General features: G+C 46.9%; 1 protein-coding gene across 13 annotated transcripts in view; it reads right to left on the minus strand.

Moving 5' to 3' along the window:
• Positions 1–4,436: 4,436 nt before the first annotated feature.
• Positions 4,437–18,592, minus strand: part of depdc5 (DEP domain containing 5, GATOR1 subcomplex subunit) — a 222,700-nt gene continuing 208,544 nt past the window's right edge. For all 13 annotated transcript variants that reach the window (XM_061695209.1, XM_061695212.1, XM_061695211.1 and 10 more), the window contains 5 exons: positions 17,168–17,337; positions 12,051–12,222; positions 11,916–11,976; positions 6,006–6,088; positions 4,437–5,930 (listed from right to left, as the gene is read on the minus strand). In XM_061695209.1, the coding sequence (XP_061551193.1) occupies positions 5,632–5,930; positions 6,006–6,088; positions 11,916–11,976; positions 12,051–12,222; positions 17,168–17,337 (785 nt within the window). In that variant the 3' untranslated portion in view covers positions 4,437–5,631. The remainder of the gene's footprint in view (positions 5,931–6,005; positions 6,089–11,915; positions 11,977–12,050; positions 12,223–17,167; positions 17,338–18,592) is intronic.

The raw sequence follows: 18,592 nt of genomic DNA on the forward strand, positions 1-18,592 counted from the left end.
GAAGCATCTAGGAGAGGTGGCTGTGGAGTTTTTGACCAGCTTGTTCAATAGAATTCTCATGCGTGAGAAGATGCCTGAGGAATGGACGAAAAGTGTACTGGTGCCCAATTTTAAGAACAAAGGTGATGTGCAGAGCTGTGGGAACTATAGAGGAATAAAGTTGATGAGCCACACAATGAAGTTATGGGAAAGAATAGTGGAGGCTAGACTCAGGACAGAAGTGAGTATTTGCGAGCAACAGTATGGTTTTATGCCTAGAAAGAGTACCACAGATGCATTATTTGCCTTGAGGATGTTGATGGAAAAGTACAGAGAAGGTCAGAAGGAGCTACAATGTGTCTTTGTAGATCTAGAGAAAGCCCCTGACAGACTACCCAGAGAGGAACTGTGGTACTGTATGCGGACGTCTGGAGTGACAGAGAAGTATGTTAGAATAATACAGGACATGTACGAGGGCAGCAGAACAGCGGTGAGGTGTGCTGTAGGTGTGACAGACGAATTTAAGGTGGACGTGGGACTGCATCAGGGATCAGCCCTGAGCCCCTTCCTGTTTGCAGTGGTGATGGATTGGGTGACAGATGAGGTCAGACTGGAATCCCCGTGGACCATGATGTTTGCAGATGACATTGTGATCTGCAGTGGAAGCAGGGAGCAGCTGGAGGAACAGTTAGAGAGATGGAGGCATGCACTGGAAAGAAGAGGAATGAAGATTAGCCGAAGTAAAACAATATATGTGCATGAATAAGACGGATGGTGGGGGAAGAGTGAGGCTACAGGGGAAGAGATAGCAAGGGTGGAGGACTTTAAATACTTGGGGTCAACCGTCCAGAGCAATGGGGAGTGTGGTGAGGAAGTGAAGAAACGGGTCCAAGCATGGTGGAACGGGTGGAGGAAGGTGTCAGGTGTGTTATGTGACAGAAGAGTCTCTGCTAGGAAGAAGGGCAAAGTTTATAAAACAGTGGTGAGGCCAGCCATGATGTACGGATTAGAGACAGTGGCACTGAATTGACAACAGGAAGCAGAGTTGGAGGTGGTGGAAATGAAGATGTTGAGGTTCGCTCTCGGAGTGACCAGCTTGGATAAAATTAGAAATGAGCTCATCAGAGGGACAGCCAAGGTTCGATGTTTTGGAGACAAACTTAGAGAGAGCAGACTTCAATGGTTTGAACACGTCCAGAGGGGAAATAGTGAGTATATTGGTAGAAGGATGATGAAGATGGAGCTGCCAGGCAAGAGAGCTAGATGAAGACCAAAGAGAAGGTTGATGGAAGTCGTGAGGGAAGATATGATGGCAGTTGGTGTTCGAGAGGAGGATGCAGGAGATTGGCTTACATGGAAAAGGATGTCGCGCTGTGCCGAACCCAAACGGGACAAGCTGAAAGGAAAAGAATAATAATCCCAACTGTACATTTCAGCTCGGTCTACCTGTACAGGTAACAGCCGAAGACCTACAAAAAAAGTCTCTTGGAGACATACTTTATAGATCTTTTCATTAAGTGTTACGCTGTTGCTGTGGCGGCATGTTGCATGCTGCGGCGGCATGTTGCATGCTGCACTGTTTGCCAAAAAAACCAACAACGCTGTTTTGATTGTCTAAACATGAATGCAAACACACCAAGCCTGGCAAATACTTGAATATTTCAGTTTTGTTTGTGTGGTGTAATTTAAAAAAGAAAATAAATAAACAAATTAAAAAAAAGGCTCAGTAACGCCCCCTACAAATCTTCAATATTCTACTGTACGTTTCACGTGGGGCTTCAAAAATGGGAGGCACATGTAAAAGCCCAAAACCTACAGTACAATTGCCTCTTGGAGCCATACCCTTAACCCAACAGGAATTCCACCATTTGGAATTTACTTTCAAATTCCCACCTTTTTCCCTTTAACAGCCATCATATTTTTACAAACTCCTCCTTGAGATTTTATCCCATCCACTTCAAACTTTGCTCAAGATAGTGAAGATGAAAAGTGATTAAAAGCTTTTTATATTGTGTAATGGTTGCCCTGGAGACATGCTGTTTACCGTGCTGTTCATAATTGTGAAGTGGAATCAAAATGACATATGGCTTTGTGCGAATAATCTGAAAAGTGTCATTCTATTCAGTGGATCTGCGATGTGCCAGTACCCTAACGTGCTAGTAACGCAATGTGCCATGACCCCAACATAACCACGGGTGTAAGGGCCCTTAATAGCTGCTCGCAGCTGTAGTTATTCTCAAAATGTATCGCATTTTTCAAGGTTTGAATATACCCCGATTCAAACCAAAGTTTACATGCACATCAGGCCTGGCGAAAAACCTATTTTGCAGTTGTTACACGTGATTACAAAAGAAATAATAATAATAAAAAATAAAATGGGCACGGTGGACGACTGGTTAGAGCGTCTGCCTCACAGTTCTGAGGACTGGGGGTTCAATCCCCGTCCCCGCCTGTGTGGAGTTTGCATGTTCTCTCCCTGCCTGTGTGTGTTTTCTCCAGGCACTACGGTTTCCTCCCAATCCCAAAAACATGCATGTTAGGGTAATTGATGACTCTAAATTGCCCGTAGGTGTGAATGTGAGTGCGGATGGTTGTTTGTTTGTATGTGCCCTGCGATTGGCTGGCAACCCTTTACGTTATTTAAAAAATGTTTATTCTGTATGGTGGGGGCAGGGCATAAAATGTTGCATATCAAATTCCCTTCACCACAAAACATGAAATGCTTAATAACTCCTCTGTACATGCTCCCCAAAATCCCACAATTCACATTTCAAAACAGTCACCCTCTGAATACGTCAAAATGACAGTTTTGCTGTACAGACAGCACCACCTAGTGGCGACAAAAAATGGCATTGTCTACACTTTAATGTACTGCTCCCAGCACGTTCACCACATCTACCTGAAATTTTGTCAGTTAAGCCCCAAGACGTTGGCTCATGCTTTGTTTAAAAAAAAAAAATAAATAAATAAATAAATAAATAAACAAATATGGTGGCGTTTTGGCAGAAGGCGTGGCGAATTTTGATGATTCGCTGTGACATCAAAAGCTGTTGGAATTTGACTCCAGATGCATCTTTTCTACATTTCTTTTTTTTTTTTTTTTCACACACTTGAAATTATGAACAAAATCGGTGACAAAGGGCAGCCTTGGCAGAGTCCAACTCTTACCGGAAACGAGTCCGACATACTGCCAAACTCTTGACACTGGTTCTATAGGGACCGAACCCCATGATACAGGCTGTACCCCATACTCCCGAAGCACCCCCCACAGGACTTCCTGAGGGACATGGTCAAACGCCTTCTCGAAATCCAACAAACACATGTAGACTGGTTGGGCAAACTCCCATGCACCCTCGAGGACCCTGCCGAAGGGGTAGAGCAGGTCCACTGTTCCACGGCCAGGACGAAAACCACACTACTCCTCCCGAATCTGAGATTCGACTTCCCGACGGACCCTCCTATCCGACACCTCTGAATAGACCTTACCAGGGAGGCTGAGGAGTGTTGAGCCCCTGAAGTTGGAAGACACCCTCTGGTCACCCTTCTTAAAAAGGGGGACCACCACTCCACTCTGCCAATCCAGAGGCACTGTCCCCGATGTCCACGCAATGTTGCAGAGACATGTCAACCAGGACAGCCCAACAACATCCAGAACCTTTAGGAACTCCGGGTGAATCTCATCGACTCCTGGAGCCTTGCCACCGAGGAGCTTTTTAACCACCTCGGTGACTTCAAACCCAGAGATAGGAGAACCTGCCTCAGAGATCCCAGACTCTGCTTCCTCATTGGAAGGCGTGTCGGTGGAATTGGAGGTCTTTGAAGTATTCTCCCCACTGACTCACAACGTCCCGAGTCGAGGTCACCAGTACCCCATCCCCACTATACACAGTGTTGATGGTGCAGTGCTTCCCCCTCCTCAGATGCCGGATGATGGACCAGAATTTGCTCAAAGCCGTCCGGAAGTCGTTCTCCATGACCTCACTGAACTCTTCCCATGCCCAAGTTTTTTCAAGGGGCTGTTCCACCCAATCATGCCCTACTAGGTCTCAATGTCATTGCCCACATGAGCATGAAAGTCCACCAGCAGAAGGCTGGAGTCCACAGCGGGAGCGCTCTCCAGCGCCTCCTCCAAGGACTCCAAAAAGGGTGGGTACTCTGAACTGATGTTTGGTGCATAGGCACAAACAACAGTCGGTTCCCATCCCCACCATCCGAAGGCGGAGGGAGGCTACTCTCTCGTCCACCTGGGTGAACCCCAATGTACAGGTGCCGAACCGGGGGGCAATAAGTATACCCAAACCTGCTCAGCGCCCTTCACCGTGGGTGAAGGGCGCTGAGCAGGGGCCCTTCAGTGGGCAACTCCAGAATGGAAGAGAGTCCAACCCCTCTCAAGAGGATATAGTCAGGCTCACCACACACCAAGCAGTGTGTGGTGAGCCTGACTATATCTAGCCGGAACTTCTCAACCTCACACACCAGCTTGGGCTCCTTCCCTGCCAGAGAGGTGACATTCCATGTCCCTAGAGTGAGCTTCTGTAGCCAGGGATCGGATCGCCAAGGTCCTTGCCTTTGGCCACCGCCCAAGTCACACTGCACCCGACCCCTATGGCCCCTCCCACAGGTGGTGAGCCTATGGGACGGGGGACCCACGCTACCCTTTCGGGCTGTGCCCGGCCGAGCCTCATGGGTGCAGGCCCGGCCACCAGGCACACTCCTTCAAGCCCTGCCTCCAGAGAGGGGCCCCGGTGACCTGCGTCCGGGCAAGGGAAAACGTCTTCCTGAATTTTTGAACATCATTGGGGTTTTTGGAGCCGGGCTGTGTCTGGTCCCTCACCTAGGCCCTTTCTGCCATCGGTGACCCTGCCAAGGGCATAAAGTCCCAGACAACTTAGCTCCTGGGATCATTGGATCACACACAAACCCCTCCACCACGATAAAGTGACGGCTCAAGGAGGGTTCTAGTTTCTTTTGTCTTTTTTTTTCTTTAGCATATTTTGTGTTGGAGTAATCTAAAAGTAACCAACTGACATTAACATTATGGTACTTGGATTACATTGATAATAAAAATATTAAAAAAAAAAAACTATGAACTGTATCAGAAGACTTTAACAAACTTCCTTGACACCAATTACTATTTTCCTAATAGCCAGGTTTTTGGTGCCAACTTGTCACATCTTAGGGTGTTATAGAAAGATCACAAAAACATGAATAGGGGAGTTTGTAAATAGTGAACCCCAAAGTGGCAGGGTTCACTGTAGATGGATGGCCCACCTTCTCTGCTGCTAAGCTAGCCGTATTTGTCTGCTCTGAACAGAGTTCTATCTAGCCGCACACCCTTTTGTAGTTATGTAGCCAGGACTCGGAAATATGTATAAAGAGCTGTGACTCCATTCTCTGCATGATCTTCTAAGCAGGAAAAGTTCATCACATTTGTTTTTGAGTGAGCAAACATTGGAGGGTAGAATGTCAGTGAGGTCAACCATAATGCAATATGGCCCACAATGAAAACATGTTTGCCAAATGGTATCTGTCAGTGATTCCAAATAATTGACTATTTGGAAAAGATGGATGTAATTCAAACAAATACAGCAATCAGGCATTACATTTATATATCACACACAAGCACTGAAACATGAAACAACAGTTGTTGCTTTAGGGGGCGCTGGTATTAATTTTCTCCAGGCAACTGTTCCAAAAGTTCAGCAGTCTGTTGTCTTTATTGGCACAGTAGTCTGTGAAGTCTTTGAGGAGGCGGTCAGCCAGCCTCTCATCACCCAGAACACCAGTCCTCCAGGCTTTGGTCAACATGGTGTTGTAGGACCAATAGTAGCCAACCCGATCTTCACCACTCATTGAGCTCTGGCTGTTGGATGTGGTGGAGTTCCTGCGCCGACGCTGTTGCCCACTGGTATACTTTTTTTTGAAGTATGGCAGTTGTAGCAGGACAGTGCCTGAAAGGGGCAGAATGAAGCTTAGCATTTTCAAGAAAATACATAAATTTTGTATGTCTACGTTGTGGGACCAACCTGTTATGTGGATGTATTGGGGTCTGTTCTCCGACGGGAAATTAAAAGCTGAAGCAGAAAACTTGTCGAGTACGAACCCAAATCTGTGAAAGTATTTATGTTGTAATGTTAGACATTTAATTGGGAAGTTACGAAAATTATATGATTTCTGTTTCAAGACTATACAGTGGATAGGGACCGGGCTCGACCACGAAGAGTGAAAATCTGTGAATAATTGACGAACATAATTGCATTGAAAAAAAAGTTGTTTTTTCAAACCCCAAATATTTTTGAATAAGCGGGGTCATATCTCCACCAAGCATTTTCCACACAAATTGGAGATTGTACCCCCCCCGCCCCCCAACAAAATAAAAAAAAAATCTGCTCGGTGAATCCATGGGTGCCGTACCGCAAATATGCAGGAGTCCACTGTACATCAAAATCTGAATGCCTTTATTGCGCACATAAAAAAAACAGTGCCTTTAAAAGAATTACTCTGTGTAATGGGCAGATGGGTGACTGTCATTAAGACCCGTCACCGTTGAGCTCTGAGGTATGGGGATAACGGGAGCAATCTTGATATAGGTTGAGACAGATCCTAGTTGAAGTGGCAGTCCCTCAGTACCTGCCCTGGGATGTTGGCTGGGCCTGCGGCTTTGCAGGGTCACAGAGGCTGCATCACTGGATCACACAGTGAGTTTACTAACTGTGGAACTAGACTGTTTCACAAGAGCACGGCAGTCTGGGAGAAGACTAGGCGGGAGTAGGGCTAGGCTCTGTATGCTCTGTGTATGTTCGTATACAAAGTCCAGCGTTTTAGTCTCTCGTAGTAATCCTTGGCGATCCAAGATGGCACCGCGGCGGATGGTCGCCTCGGTTCTGTGCTCTCTATTACTTTCTTTGTTTTTGTCATTTTCCTTAGGCTTTGGCAACCCTATGCCACTTTCTGACATGAGGGAAGACTTGCTAAGCATTAGGGAAGACTTTGCATGCTCTGCCGCTCCCTTCTTTACTGAAACTTGTCTCCGTGAATGGATGCCCGAAAGCACGCTACAACGTAAACTTCACTGAGTGGACCGCATCACAGAGCGTTTTGGGGAAAAGGTGGTGGAATATGCTTCTACATTACCAAAGTTTGGTGTATGGATAACAGAGAGCTCTACAAACACTGAAGCCCAGATTTAGAGTTGCTGTTTTTGAACAATAAGCCGTTCTACTCACCACATGAGTTTTCCTCTTTAATACTCGCCAGCATTTATATGCCACCCGAGGCTAACGTAAACATGGTGCTGCAAATGCACCCAGATCTGCCCCTTAATATTCTTGGGGACTTTAACTTAGCAAAACTCAACCATGAACTCAAGCGAGGGAAAGTCGATCAACTCATCCACTGACTGTACATCGATTGAAATCGTTTTAAAAGGTAATCGATTGTTTCCGTGATCCCCTACGCACAGAAGGACAGCGCAAAAGAAACGAAAACATCCCGCAAAGCTGAAATTAGAAGTATGGACACATTTTGGTTTTGCAGTAATTAAAAACCATTGAGGACGAATCATGACGGACATTCAAAAAACAGCTTTCTGACCGGCGTCATCTACAAGTCGGGGAATACAAGTAATATGAGAACTTGAAGCCATGAAGTTGATGTACAATCACCAGGAACCAAGAAGCAAGCGAGCCAAACAACTTCAAGCAGGTTTTTCCCATGACAGCACGAGAGCTAAAAGGTTGATAAACACGCTTGAGCCGAGGTACAAAATTCCATCTCAGACATACTTCCGCTAAAAGGCTACTCAGAGCTATGTAACCACTACGGCACACATTGTTACAGCAAGCAAGTAGGTAGCAATAAATATGATAAGAACATTTGAGCATTACGTATTTTGTGTTCAATTACAGTTTCTTCAGAATCATCTTTATTTGCCAAGTATGTCCAAAAAACACACAAGGGATTTGTCTCCGGTAATTGGAGCCGATCTAGTACGACAACAGTCAGTCAATTAACAGAGAACACTTTTGAGACAAAGACATTGACAAAAAACAGTCACTGAGCAATTAAGGGTTGCTAGTTATCTGGTAATGCCGGTACATTTGTTTTTTTGTGCAAACAGATGCAGAGTCCTCTAGCACTTAGGGCAGTTCGAATGACTAATATTGCAATAGTCCGGTGCAATGACAATTGTGCAAAGGGCGCCGAGACTTCAAGCGAGTCTGGGACAATGTTGATTGTGCAAATGTTGCAGATACTCCTCAGTCAGTGTGCAAATGGAGCAGGTGCTACTCTGGCAAGAGTGGCCAGTATTGGTCAACAACAGATATGCAAATAGTGCAGGGTGGCGAGACTACTACAGTGAGTGCACGAGTATAATTATTGGGCCAATTATATATATATATAATTGGCCCAACAGAAATATGACAACAAACTCAAGACAAAACAATTGCCAGCATGTTGCAATGGAATTCTAGGTTAGCTGTTTAAGAAGTTGATTGCAAGAGGGAAGAAGCTGTTGGAATGTCTGCTAGTTCTAGTTTGCATTGATTGGTAGCGCCGACCTGAGGAAAGCAGCTTGAAGAGCTGCTGACAAGATGTGGAGGGTCCGAGAGGATTTTGCACGCTCTTGTCTTAGTTCTGGCAGCGTGCAAGTCCTCAAGGAAGGGTAGGGAGGTTCTGACAATCCTTTCAACAGTTTTGATTGTCCGTTGCAGTCGGAGTTTGTCCTTTTTTGTAGCAGCACCAAACCAGACTGTGATGGAAGAACACAGGACTGATTCGATGACCGCTGTGTAGAACTGCCTCAGCAGCTCCTGTGGCAGGCCGTGCTTTCTCAGAAGCCGCAGGAAGTACATCCTCTGCTGGGCCTTTTTGAGGACGGAGTTGATGTTGATCGCCCACTTCAGGTCCTGAGAGACTGTAATTCCCAGGAACTTGAAGGTCTCGACATTTGACACAAGGCAGCTGGACAGCGTGAGTGGCAGCTGTGGCGAAGGATGCCTCCTGAAGTCCACGGTCATCTCTACAGTCTTGAGCGTGCTCCAGCCGCTCCACTTCCTGTCGATATGTAGACTCGTCACCATCCTTGATGAGGCCGATGACAGTGGTGTCATCTGAAAACTTCAGGAGTTTTGACAGTAGGGTGCTTTGAGGTGCAGCCGTTCATGTAGAGAGAGAGGAGCAGCGGAGAGAGGACACAACCTTGGGGCGCCCCAGAGCTGATGCTGCGTGTGGATGAGGTGGCCTCCCCCAGCCTCACCTGCTGTGTCCTGCCCGTCAGCAAGCTGTAAATCCACTGGCAGATGGCAGGTGAGATGCTGACCTGGAGAAGCTTGGAGGAAAGGAGTTCAGGGATGGTGGTGTTGAACGCTGAGCTGAAGTCCACGAACAGGATCCTTGCGTAGGTCCCTGCACTGTCGCGGTGTTCTAGGATGAAATGCAGTCCAATGTTGACTGCATCATCCGCAGAACTGTTCGCTCGGTAGGCAAACTGCAGGGGGACCAACAGGGGACCTGTGACGCTCTTGAGGTGGTCCAGCACGAGACGTTCAAAGGACTTCATGACCACAGATGTCAAGGCGACAGGCCTGTAGTCATTTAGACCAGAGATTGTAGGTTTCTTGGGGACTGGAATGATGGTGGAGCGTTTGAAGCAGGATGGTACTTCGCACAGTTCCAGAGATCTATTGAAGATTTGTGTGAAGACTGGAGCGAGCTGGTCCGCGCAGACTTTTAGGCAGGATGGGGAGACGTGGTCTTGGCCTGCCGCTTTGTTAATCTTTTGTTGTTTGAAGCTGCGTCTCACATTCTGTTCGTGGATGGTTAACGCAGAAGTCGGGGGTGTGATAGTGGTCGGTGGTGCGGCTGGGTGGGTGCGGGGAGTGAAAGTTTTCATCCATCCATCAATTTTCTGAGCCGCTTCTCCTCACTAGGGTCGCGGGCGTGCTGGAGCCTATCCCAGCTATCATCGGGCAGGAGGCGGGGTATACCCTGAACTGGTTGCCAGCCAATCGCAGGGCACATATAAACAAACAACCATTCGCACTCACATTCACACCTACGGGCAATTTTTAGAGTCTCCAATTCATGCATGTTTTTGGGATGTGGGAGGAAACCGGAGTGCCCGGAGAAAAGGGTGTGAAAGTGTCCTTGTCAAATCTGCAGTAGAAGGTGTTCAAGTCGTTGGCTAGTGTGCTATTGTTCTCAGTTTGGGGGGCTCGTCGCTTGTAATATGTCAGCGATTGGAATGCATGCCAGACTGATTTAGAATCGTTAGCGCTAAACTGTTTTTCCAACTTTGCTGCATAGTTCCTCTTTGCAATTTTAATTTCTTTCGTCAGCTGGTTTCTAGCTCAATTATACAGGGCCCTGTCCCCGCTTTGATATGCGTCCTCCTTAGCTTGGCGAAGCTGCTTAAGTCTGGCAGTGAACCATGGCATGTTGTTGTTGAATGTGCGAAATGACTTTGTTGGTGCACACACCCCTTCACAGAAACTGATATAGGATGTAACAGTGCCCGTATATTCATCCAGGCTTCCAGCTGAATTTTCAAAGACACTCCAGTCTGTGCAGTCTAAACAGTTTTGAAGTTCCATATTTGCTTCATTGGTCCACTTTTTCACTGTTTTTTTTCACCTGTATGTCGGTATTAAGTGAATTAAGCAGTCATCAGACGAACCCAGTGCTACACGAGGTTTGGCACGGTATGCGTTTTTTAGCGTAGTATATCAGTGGTCCAAAATGTTATTTTCCGTGGTAGGACAGTCAATGTGCTGCTTGTATTTAGGGAGTTTGTGGTTGAGTTTAGCTTTGTTAAAGACCCCAAGAATAATGAGGGGTGAGTCTGGGTGTTTTTTTCAATTTAGTTTTCTTGTTCGGCGAGCATTAGCAGTGCGGCATTCGTGTTAGCTTGAGGCGGAATGTACACGCCAGCCAGAATGAATGATGCAAATTCACGCGGCGAGTAGAATGGCTTACAGTTCAAAAACAGCGACTCCAAATGCGGGCTGCAATGTGTGCCGAGCTATGTGACGTCCGTACAGCATTTTTCATTGATATAGAAGCATATCCCGCCGCCTTTTGTTTTCCCCATTAACTCCGTGATGCGGTCTGCTCGGTGAAGATGAAAGCCTGGAAGCATGACGGTGCCATAGGGTACAGCCTCACAAAGCCAAGTCTCCGTAAAGCACATGGCGGCGGAACGTCCGAAGTCTTTACTGGTCTTTATCAGAAGATGAACCTCATCCATTTTGTTGGTAGGGAGCGTACATTCGCAAGGTGGATGGACGGAAACACCAATCTGTATCCTCTCTTGCGGAGTTTCACCTGGATGCCGGCTCGCTTCCCTCTGTGGTGTCGCCTCCGTCTCCATGCGCCAAAGACCGCGGTCACTGCTCCGGTGAGTAACTCGGGGTGGGGGGGTAAACTGACCGGATTTGCAAAAGAGAAAGAAAGTCCGGAGTAGCCTCCTTGATGGTTAGCAAGCCTCCCCTTCTGTAAGTGAGTCGTGTAATGTCTCCAAAGACGAACGAAAAAAAACACAAAAACAATACTAGCGAGTGCTTAACCGGGGCGACCACACTGGTAGGCCCCATCTTCTGTTTAAATTTGTATTATTTCTACGTTGAAAAACAACATTAGAAGTAGCAGGTAAACCTACTGTTAATTCAACCTGAAAAGCTGTGACCATTTCGTCTCGGAACCAAGATTCGAACTGGCAACCCGTTGGACACTGGATGAACTGCTCTTCGTACTGAGCTACAGCCACCCAATGGACCTTGACTGTCCATTTTGTTCAGGCCAACATTTATAATAATTTACATATACAGGTTTTGGACTTTGAACAAGTAGCAAGTTAATTTCTGCTGTTGCTGCTTGACTGAACAAAAAAAAAAAGGAAAACATTTGGGAAGATAGTACAGTCTAGCCATAAAAACCTGTTCAATATGGCCTCTTGAAAGAGCTGCATCCTTTCCCAGTAGGTCTCTGGTTCAAAACCTGTTTGATGAGGAAATATGATAGATGTAGAAATTATATGAAGAAAAAAAAACACATACATTGGGATTTTGTACCTTCAAACAAGTTTTCGCTACCATTCTTCATCAGACATTGAATATTAAGGGTAATGAAGAGTTGGGCTCTCAGTGGATCTCCATACAGGTGTGACGTCAAAGCGAATGGACCCTCCAAAACAGGAACCAATAAGTAACCACAGGATGCCGCTTTCCTGTGCCAACCTTGAACCTAAAAAAATAATTAAAACAGACTTGAAAGGGGACAGTACTAATGTCAGACATTACAGCCTCCTTAAGTCAAACCAGGTCGCGAGTGATACTGAAAGCAAAGAGTAACTCTTAGTAGCTCTTAATTGTGAAAGCCATATCCACAATTTCACAATATTTTTAGGGACACGCCTACAAAATTAGGTGTAGATCATATATTGTGAGGACTTCAGTTCCACTCAACTGCAGTATCTACGATCAAGATAATACAATTTTGACACTTTTCAGGTGTTGTTAGGTTATATGCTCAACCAAATTTGTTTTTAGCAAGGTTGGGTTCTACGCATCATGTCGTCAACTAGGGCTGTCCCGGTCTGATCACGTGATAAAAAATCTGGGGCAATCACGTGATTTTCAGCTCATCAAAATTGTGTGAAAAAGATCGTTTTTATTCATTTTATGACATTTTAAATGTCACAAAGTGACAAAAAAATCCAAAGGTACAAAGATCTAAAATGGAACCGTAATAGCTTTATTTTATATGACACAATTTAACTTTTCAGGTTTTTTTTCCGTACATGTATAAGTCTTCGTAAAAGAGACACACGCTCCGTGCATGCGTGTGTGTGTGTCTGTCTATTTATCTGTCTATCTGAATAAAAATTATATTTTTCGTATATATTTTGTATGTATGTATATATACTATATACATAGGCTACACGCCCCTGGTAGAGTCACCCATGGCAGGTGAGAGACCAGACAAAGCACAGCTCAAAGACCCCTTATGAAGAAGACAAATTATGGACTCAGGCTTCCCTTGCCCGGCCTGCACACATGGGGCCGAAAGGGTAACGTGGGTCCCCCTTCCCATGGGCTCACCACCTGTGGGAGGGGCCATAGGGGTCGGGTGCAGTGCGAGCTGGGCGCTGGCCGAAGGCAGGGACCTTGGCGATCCAATCCCCGGCTACAGAAGCTGGCTCTAGGGACGTGGAATGTCACCTCTCTGGCAGGGAAGTAGCCCGAGCTGGTGTGTGAGGTCGAAAAGTTCCGACTAGATATAGTCGCTTGGGCTCTCGTACCAGTCCTCTCGAGAGGGGTTGGAGTCTCTTCCACTCTGGAGTTGCTCAAGGTGAGAGGCGCCGAGCAGGTGTGGGTATACTTATTTCTCCCCGGCTCGGCGACTGTACGTTGTGGTTCACCCCGGTGGACGAGAGGGTAGCCTCCCTCCGCCTTCGGGTGGGGGGACGGGTCCTGACTGTTGTTTGTGCCTATGCACCAAACAGCAGTTCAGAGTACCCACCCTTTTTGGAGTCTTTGGAGGGGGTGCTGGAGAGCGCTCCTGCTGGGGACTCCATCGTTCTGCTGGGGGACTTCAATGCCCACGTGGGCAATGACAGTGAGACCTGGAAGAGCGTGATTGGGAGGAACGGCACCCCCGATCAGAACCCAAGCGGTGTTTTGTTATTGGACTTCTGTGCTCATCACGGCTTGTCCATAATGAACACCATGTTCAAGCATAAGGGTGTCCACACGTGCACTTGGCACCAGGACACACTAGGTCGCAGTTCGATGATCGACTTTGTGGTCGTGTCATCGGACTTGCGACCGCATGTCTTGGACACTCGGGTGAAGAGAGGGGCGGAGCTGTCAACTGATCACCACCTGGTGGTGAGTTGGTTCCGATGGTGGGGGAAGATGCTGGTCTGACATGGCAGGCCCAAACGTATTGTGAGGGTCTGCTGGGAACGTCTGGTGAAATCCTCCGTGAGAAGGAGTTTCAACTCCCATCTCCGACAGAACTTTGCTTATGTTCCGAGGGAGGCGGGGGACATCGAGTCCGAGTGGACCATGTTCCGCGCCTCCATTGCTGAGGCGGCCGTCCGGAGCTGTGGCCGTAAGGTGGTTGGTGCCTGTTGTGGCGGCAATCCCCGAACCCGTTGGTGGACACCAACAGTGAGGGATGCCGTCAAGCGGAAGAAGGAGTCCTCTCGGGGCTTTTTGGCCTGTGGGACTCCTGAGGCAGCCGATGGGTACCGGCTGGCCAAGCGGAATGCAGCTTTGGTGGTCGCTGAAGCAAAAACTCGGGCTTGGGAGTTCGGTGAGGCCATGGAGAAAGACTTCCGGACGGCTTCGAGGAAATTCTGGTTCACCATCCGGCATCTCAGGAGGGGGAAGCAGTGCACCATCAACACTGTGTACAGTGGGGATGGGGCGCTGCTGACCTCGACTCGGGACGTTGTGACCCGGTGGGGAGAATACTTCAAAGACCTTCTCAATTCCACCGACACGCCTTCTTCCCATGAGGGAGCAGAGTCTGGGTTCTCTGAGGCGGGCTCTCCTCTCTTTAGGGTTGAGGTCACCGAGGTGGTTAAAAAGCTCCTCGGTGGCAAGGCCCTGGGGGTGGATGAGATTCGCCCGGAGTTCCTCAAGGCTCTGGCTGTTGTAGGGCTGTCCTGGTTAACACACCTCTGCAACATCGAGTGGACATCAGGGACAGTGCCTCTGGATTGGCAGACTGGGGTGGTGGGTCCCCCTTTTTAAGAATGGGGACCGGAGGGTGTGTTCCAACTACAGGGGGATCACACTCCTCAGCCTCCCTGGTAAGGTCTATTCAGGGGTGCTGGAGAGGAGGGTCCATCGGACCAGCTCTACACTCTTAGCAGGGTCCTCGAGGGTGCATGGGAGTTCGCCCAACCAGTCTACATGCGTTTTGTGGACTTGGAGAAGGCGTTCGACCGTGTCCCTCGGGGTGTCCTGTGGGGGGTGCTTCGGGAGTATGGGGTACCGAACCCCGATATGGGCTATTCGGTCCCTGTACGACCGGAGTCAAGAGTTTGGTCCGCATATCCGGTCGTAAGTCGGACTCGTTTCCGGTGAGGGTTGGACTCCGCCAAGGCTGCCCTTTGTCACCGATTCTCTTCATAACTTTTATGGACAGATTTTCTAGGCTCGGGTTTGGTGGCCTCAGTATTGAATCTCTGCTTTTTGCAGATGATGTGGTTTTGTTGGCTTCATCAAGCCGTGACCTCCAACTCTCACTGGACCAGTTCGCAGCTGAGTGTGAAGCGGCTGGGATGAGAATCAGCACCTCCAAATCTGAGACCATGGTCCTCAGTCGGAAAAGGGTCGCGTGCCCTCTCCAGGTCGGGGGTGAGATCCTGCCCCAATTGGAGGAATTCAAGTATCTTGGGGGTCTTGTTCACGAGTGAGGGAAGAATGGAACGGGAGATCGACAGGCGGATCGGTGCAGCGTCTGCAGTGATGCAGACTTTGTATCGATCCGTTGTGGTAAAGAAGGAGCTAAGCCGGAAGGCGAAGCTCTCGATTTACCGGTCGATCTACGTTCCTACCCTCACCTATCGTCACGAGCTGTGGGTCGTGACTGAAAGAACAAGATCCCGGATACAAGTGGCTGAAATGAGTTTCCTCCGCAGGGTGTCCAGGCTCTCCCGGATGACCAAGCTTCTTGCCAAGCTTGGTCATCCGGGAGGATCTCAGAGTAGAGCCGCTGCTCCTCCACATCGAGAGGAGCCAGAAGAGGTGGCTGGGGCATCTGATTCGGATGCCTCCCGGACGCCTCCCCGGTGAGGTGTTCCGGGCATCACAATTTTGTGGCTGGTCGCTGTATAATAGTATCATTGTTACCGCTAACGATTAGCTAAATACCTCCAGTATGCTTGCCAGCTGCCAAAGATATGGTAGAATGTGTCATGAACGGAACAGAGGATAGGACCCAAAAATGCACGACTCCAAAACAAATGGGGAGTTCCAAAAAGAGAGGTTTAATATACGGGCAGAGGTTGGTACACAGGCAGACAATCCAAAAAAGGCAACAGTATCCAAAAACGTGAGGCAAAAAGGCGAGGTCCATAATCGCAACAGGGTCTAGTCTTACTGTGAGTCTTTGACGTGGAAACAAGGAATGCTGGAACGCGACGAAAAGGTACAACGAACCGGTGACGAGAAAGAATGAGACACGAGGTTAAATGCAAGGGGTAAGTTGGGTAAACGAGGCACAGGTGGTGAAGATGCTCTCAGGAGCAGGTGTGTATGAAACGGGGAACACACACTCATGACAGAATGTACAATTTGAGAGACTGAAACACTTGTATATGATCCAGGTGCTGAATAATATTGTTGTGCCGCATCGATGTCTGAAAACACTGTTGTACATGAAATAGTTCTAATTTCAACTACTGCTTATGATTACATTTTAGCAATACAATTTTGATGTGGTGTTTCAGTTTAATTTAATTTAAGTCATTGTAATATCCTCAAGTGTATTATGGTGTTATATTTTGTTCATGTTTCCGCAAATATAGAGGCTTTAACAGGCTTTGTTTTGGGTTTTTTTTAGGGTTTGGACATCAGCATGTCTTGCTGACACTCAAGCATTTGTACAAATAAAAGGCAACACCTCCTTTCAAATAAACATCATGTACTCTGCAGTTCAGTAAATGAATGCCCACAGGTAGCTAGTAGTTGAGTAAATACTGTCAATGAAATTAATGCAAAGGCAGGTTCCAATAATCAAGTTAATAGATGCTTTTTTTTCCCATCATTAACTCATTCACTGTCAGGAGTTCCCCCATATTGCCTGTCATTTCAGAGCATTGTGACTGATCTTTCAAGTGCCACAGAATATTGTGTTCTGGTACAATATACGCAGCAAAACTACAAAAAGAAAGAGTACACTCTCTTCTTTTACCAGGGGAAAAAGTTTGTTTCTATTGTTTTCCGTTCTTAAGTAATGGGCAATAGAATATGGGTTGGTTTCTCCCAAATTTCTTTTTTTTTCTTTTTTTTTGTGAAAAGAAACATCAGGCATAATAATAATCATAATGAATGTGATGGTTTGAGCAGATAAAGTTCCAGCTCTTGGGGGAACAGGGAAACAAAACAAAAAAAACATTGGACAGCAACAATATTGAAAATGCTAGAGAACATCATGAAGAAAACATAGTTACCATCTCAAAGAGGGCTGCAGCAGTGACAGCCATCCAATGAAGTTTGATCTCAAAGGCAGAATTTAGGGAGAAGTTGCCATGGTAATAACAGGTGCACCATTCAGTTCGACCCCGGCGATTATTAGCATCAACATCCAGAGTGACTGTCTTCTGCTCTGGGACTGTAGCAGCTAAAGAATAGACATGGAGTGAGAAACACAAGGCATAACTGGCAGGACATATGATGAGGACGTACAAAAGAGATTTTAAGGATTGCCTGCAGAATACTGTAAACTACAAATATGGTACATTCTTTCTTCCTGCTCTCGTACAGTGCAGACACTTTTCTCCTTGCTGCTGTTTCTTTCGCCTCTGTTTCTATTTCTTCTTCCAAGGAAACTGGAAGAAGTGACTCCTAGATATTTTTAAGATTGTGGGAATGTACTTTTTTTGTCGATGGAGTCAGTTGTTGCCATGATCCAATATATTTTCTTTTTACCCCCTTATGGGTGAGCGTGGCCTGCTAATTAGTACAGGCCAGCAACAAGATGCCTCTCTACCCCACTGAGGACTATCATGGACTGCTACAGAGGTTTGTCGGTCCTCGAAACGAAAATCCACTGTCTTGATGTGTATGTGTATGTAAATGAACAATCGGTAATGAAACCACTCTACCGATGTCTCAAAATGGTGAGGAGAAATGTGCCTAACAGACAGCCACTTGTGCAACAAAGAGGACGGATGTGGACTGTGGTAACGGTAATGGATCATCCAGCAGTTCTCCCTGACTTTACTGAGAGCAAAGCCCAAAGATATGGAACAACATCTAAAAGGGAGGACAGAACACCAGCAGATTGCCGAGGAATCTGGCTGGCCTGCATTGCATGCTGCTTCAACGCCGACTGAGCGGCCGTAGATGGTCGTTACAGTGAAGGACAAGAAAAGAGGACGCGAGTCAATGCAAAACATTGACATCAGACTTCCAAATAAATTTGAGCCACTTTTACAGGACCCTGGCCAAGAATGCTGATCCTCCACCACCACTGAAATGTATGAAACTAAATCATACAAGAAAAAAATGGCACCTCAAACGTTAATAGTTGGTGATGGAGCGCTCAAGGATGTGAAACGTTTTTGCAGTGAGAACACCACCAAAGTACCGTATTTTCACGACCATAGGGCGCACCGTATTAAAAGGCGCAGTCTCAATTACGGGGTCTATTTCTGTATTTAACACATACATAAGGCGCACCGTATTATTGGGCGCAGGCATGGTAAAACATACGCCAGCTGAAAACATACAGTAGCATGCATGCACGGTAAAACAATGTTTTTAAAAAGGCAGCGGGAGCAAAACGGTTGTACTTTATTGAAGTATTTAACAATGTACTCACGTTATTTTTTTTTTAAAATCAATCCTCATCCCCAAATCCATCAAAGTTCTCA

This window comes from Phycodurus eques, chromosome 13 (assembly GCF_024500275.1).
Source record: "Phycodurus eques isolate BA_2022a chromosome 13, UOR_Pequ_1.1, whole genome shotgun sequence".
In the NCBI taxonomy this organism is placed as follows: domain Eukaryota; kingdom Metazoa; phylum Chordata; class Actinopteri; order Syngnathiformes; family Syngnathidae; genus Phycodurus; species Phycodurus eques.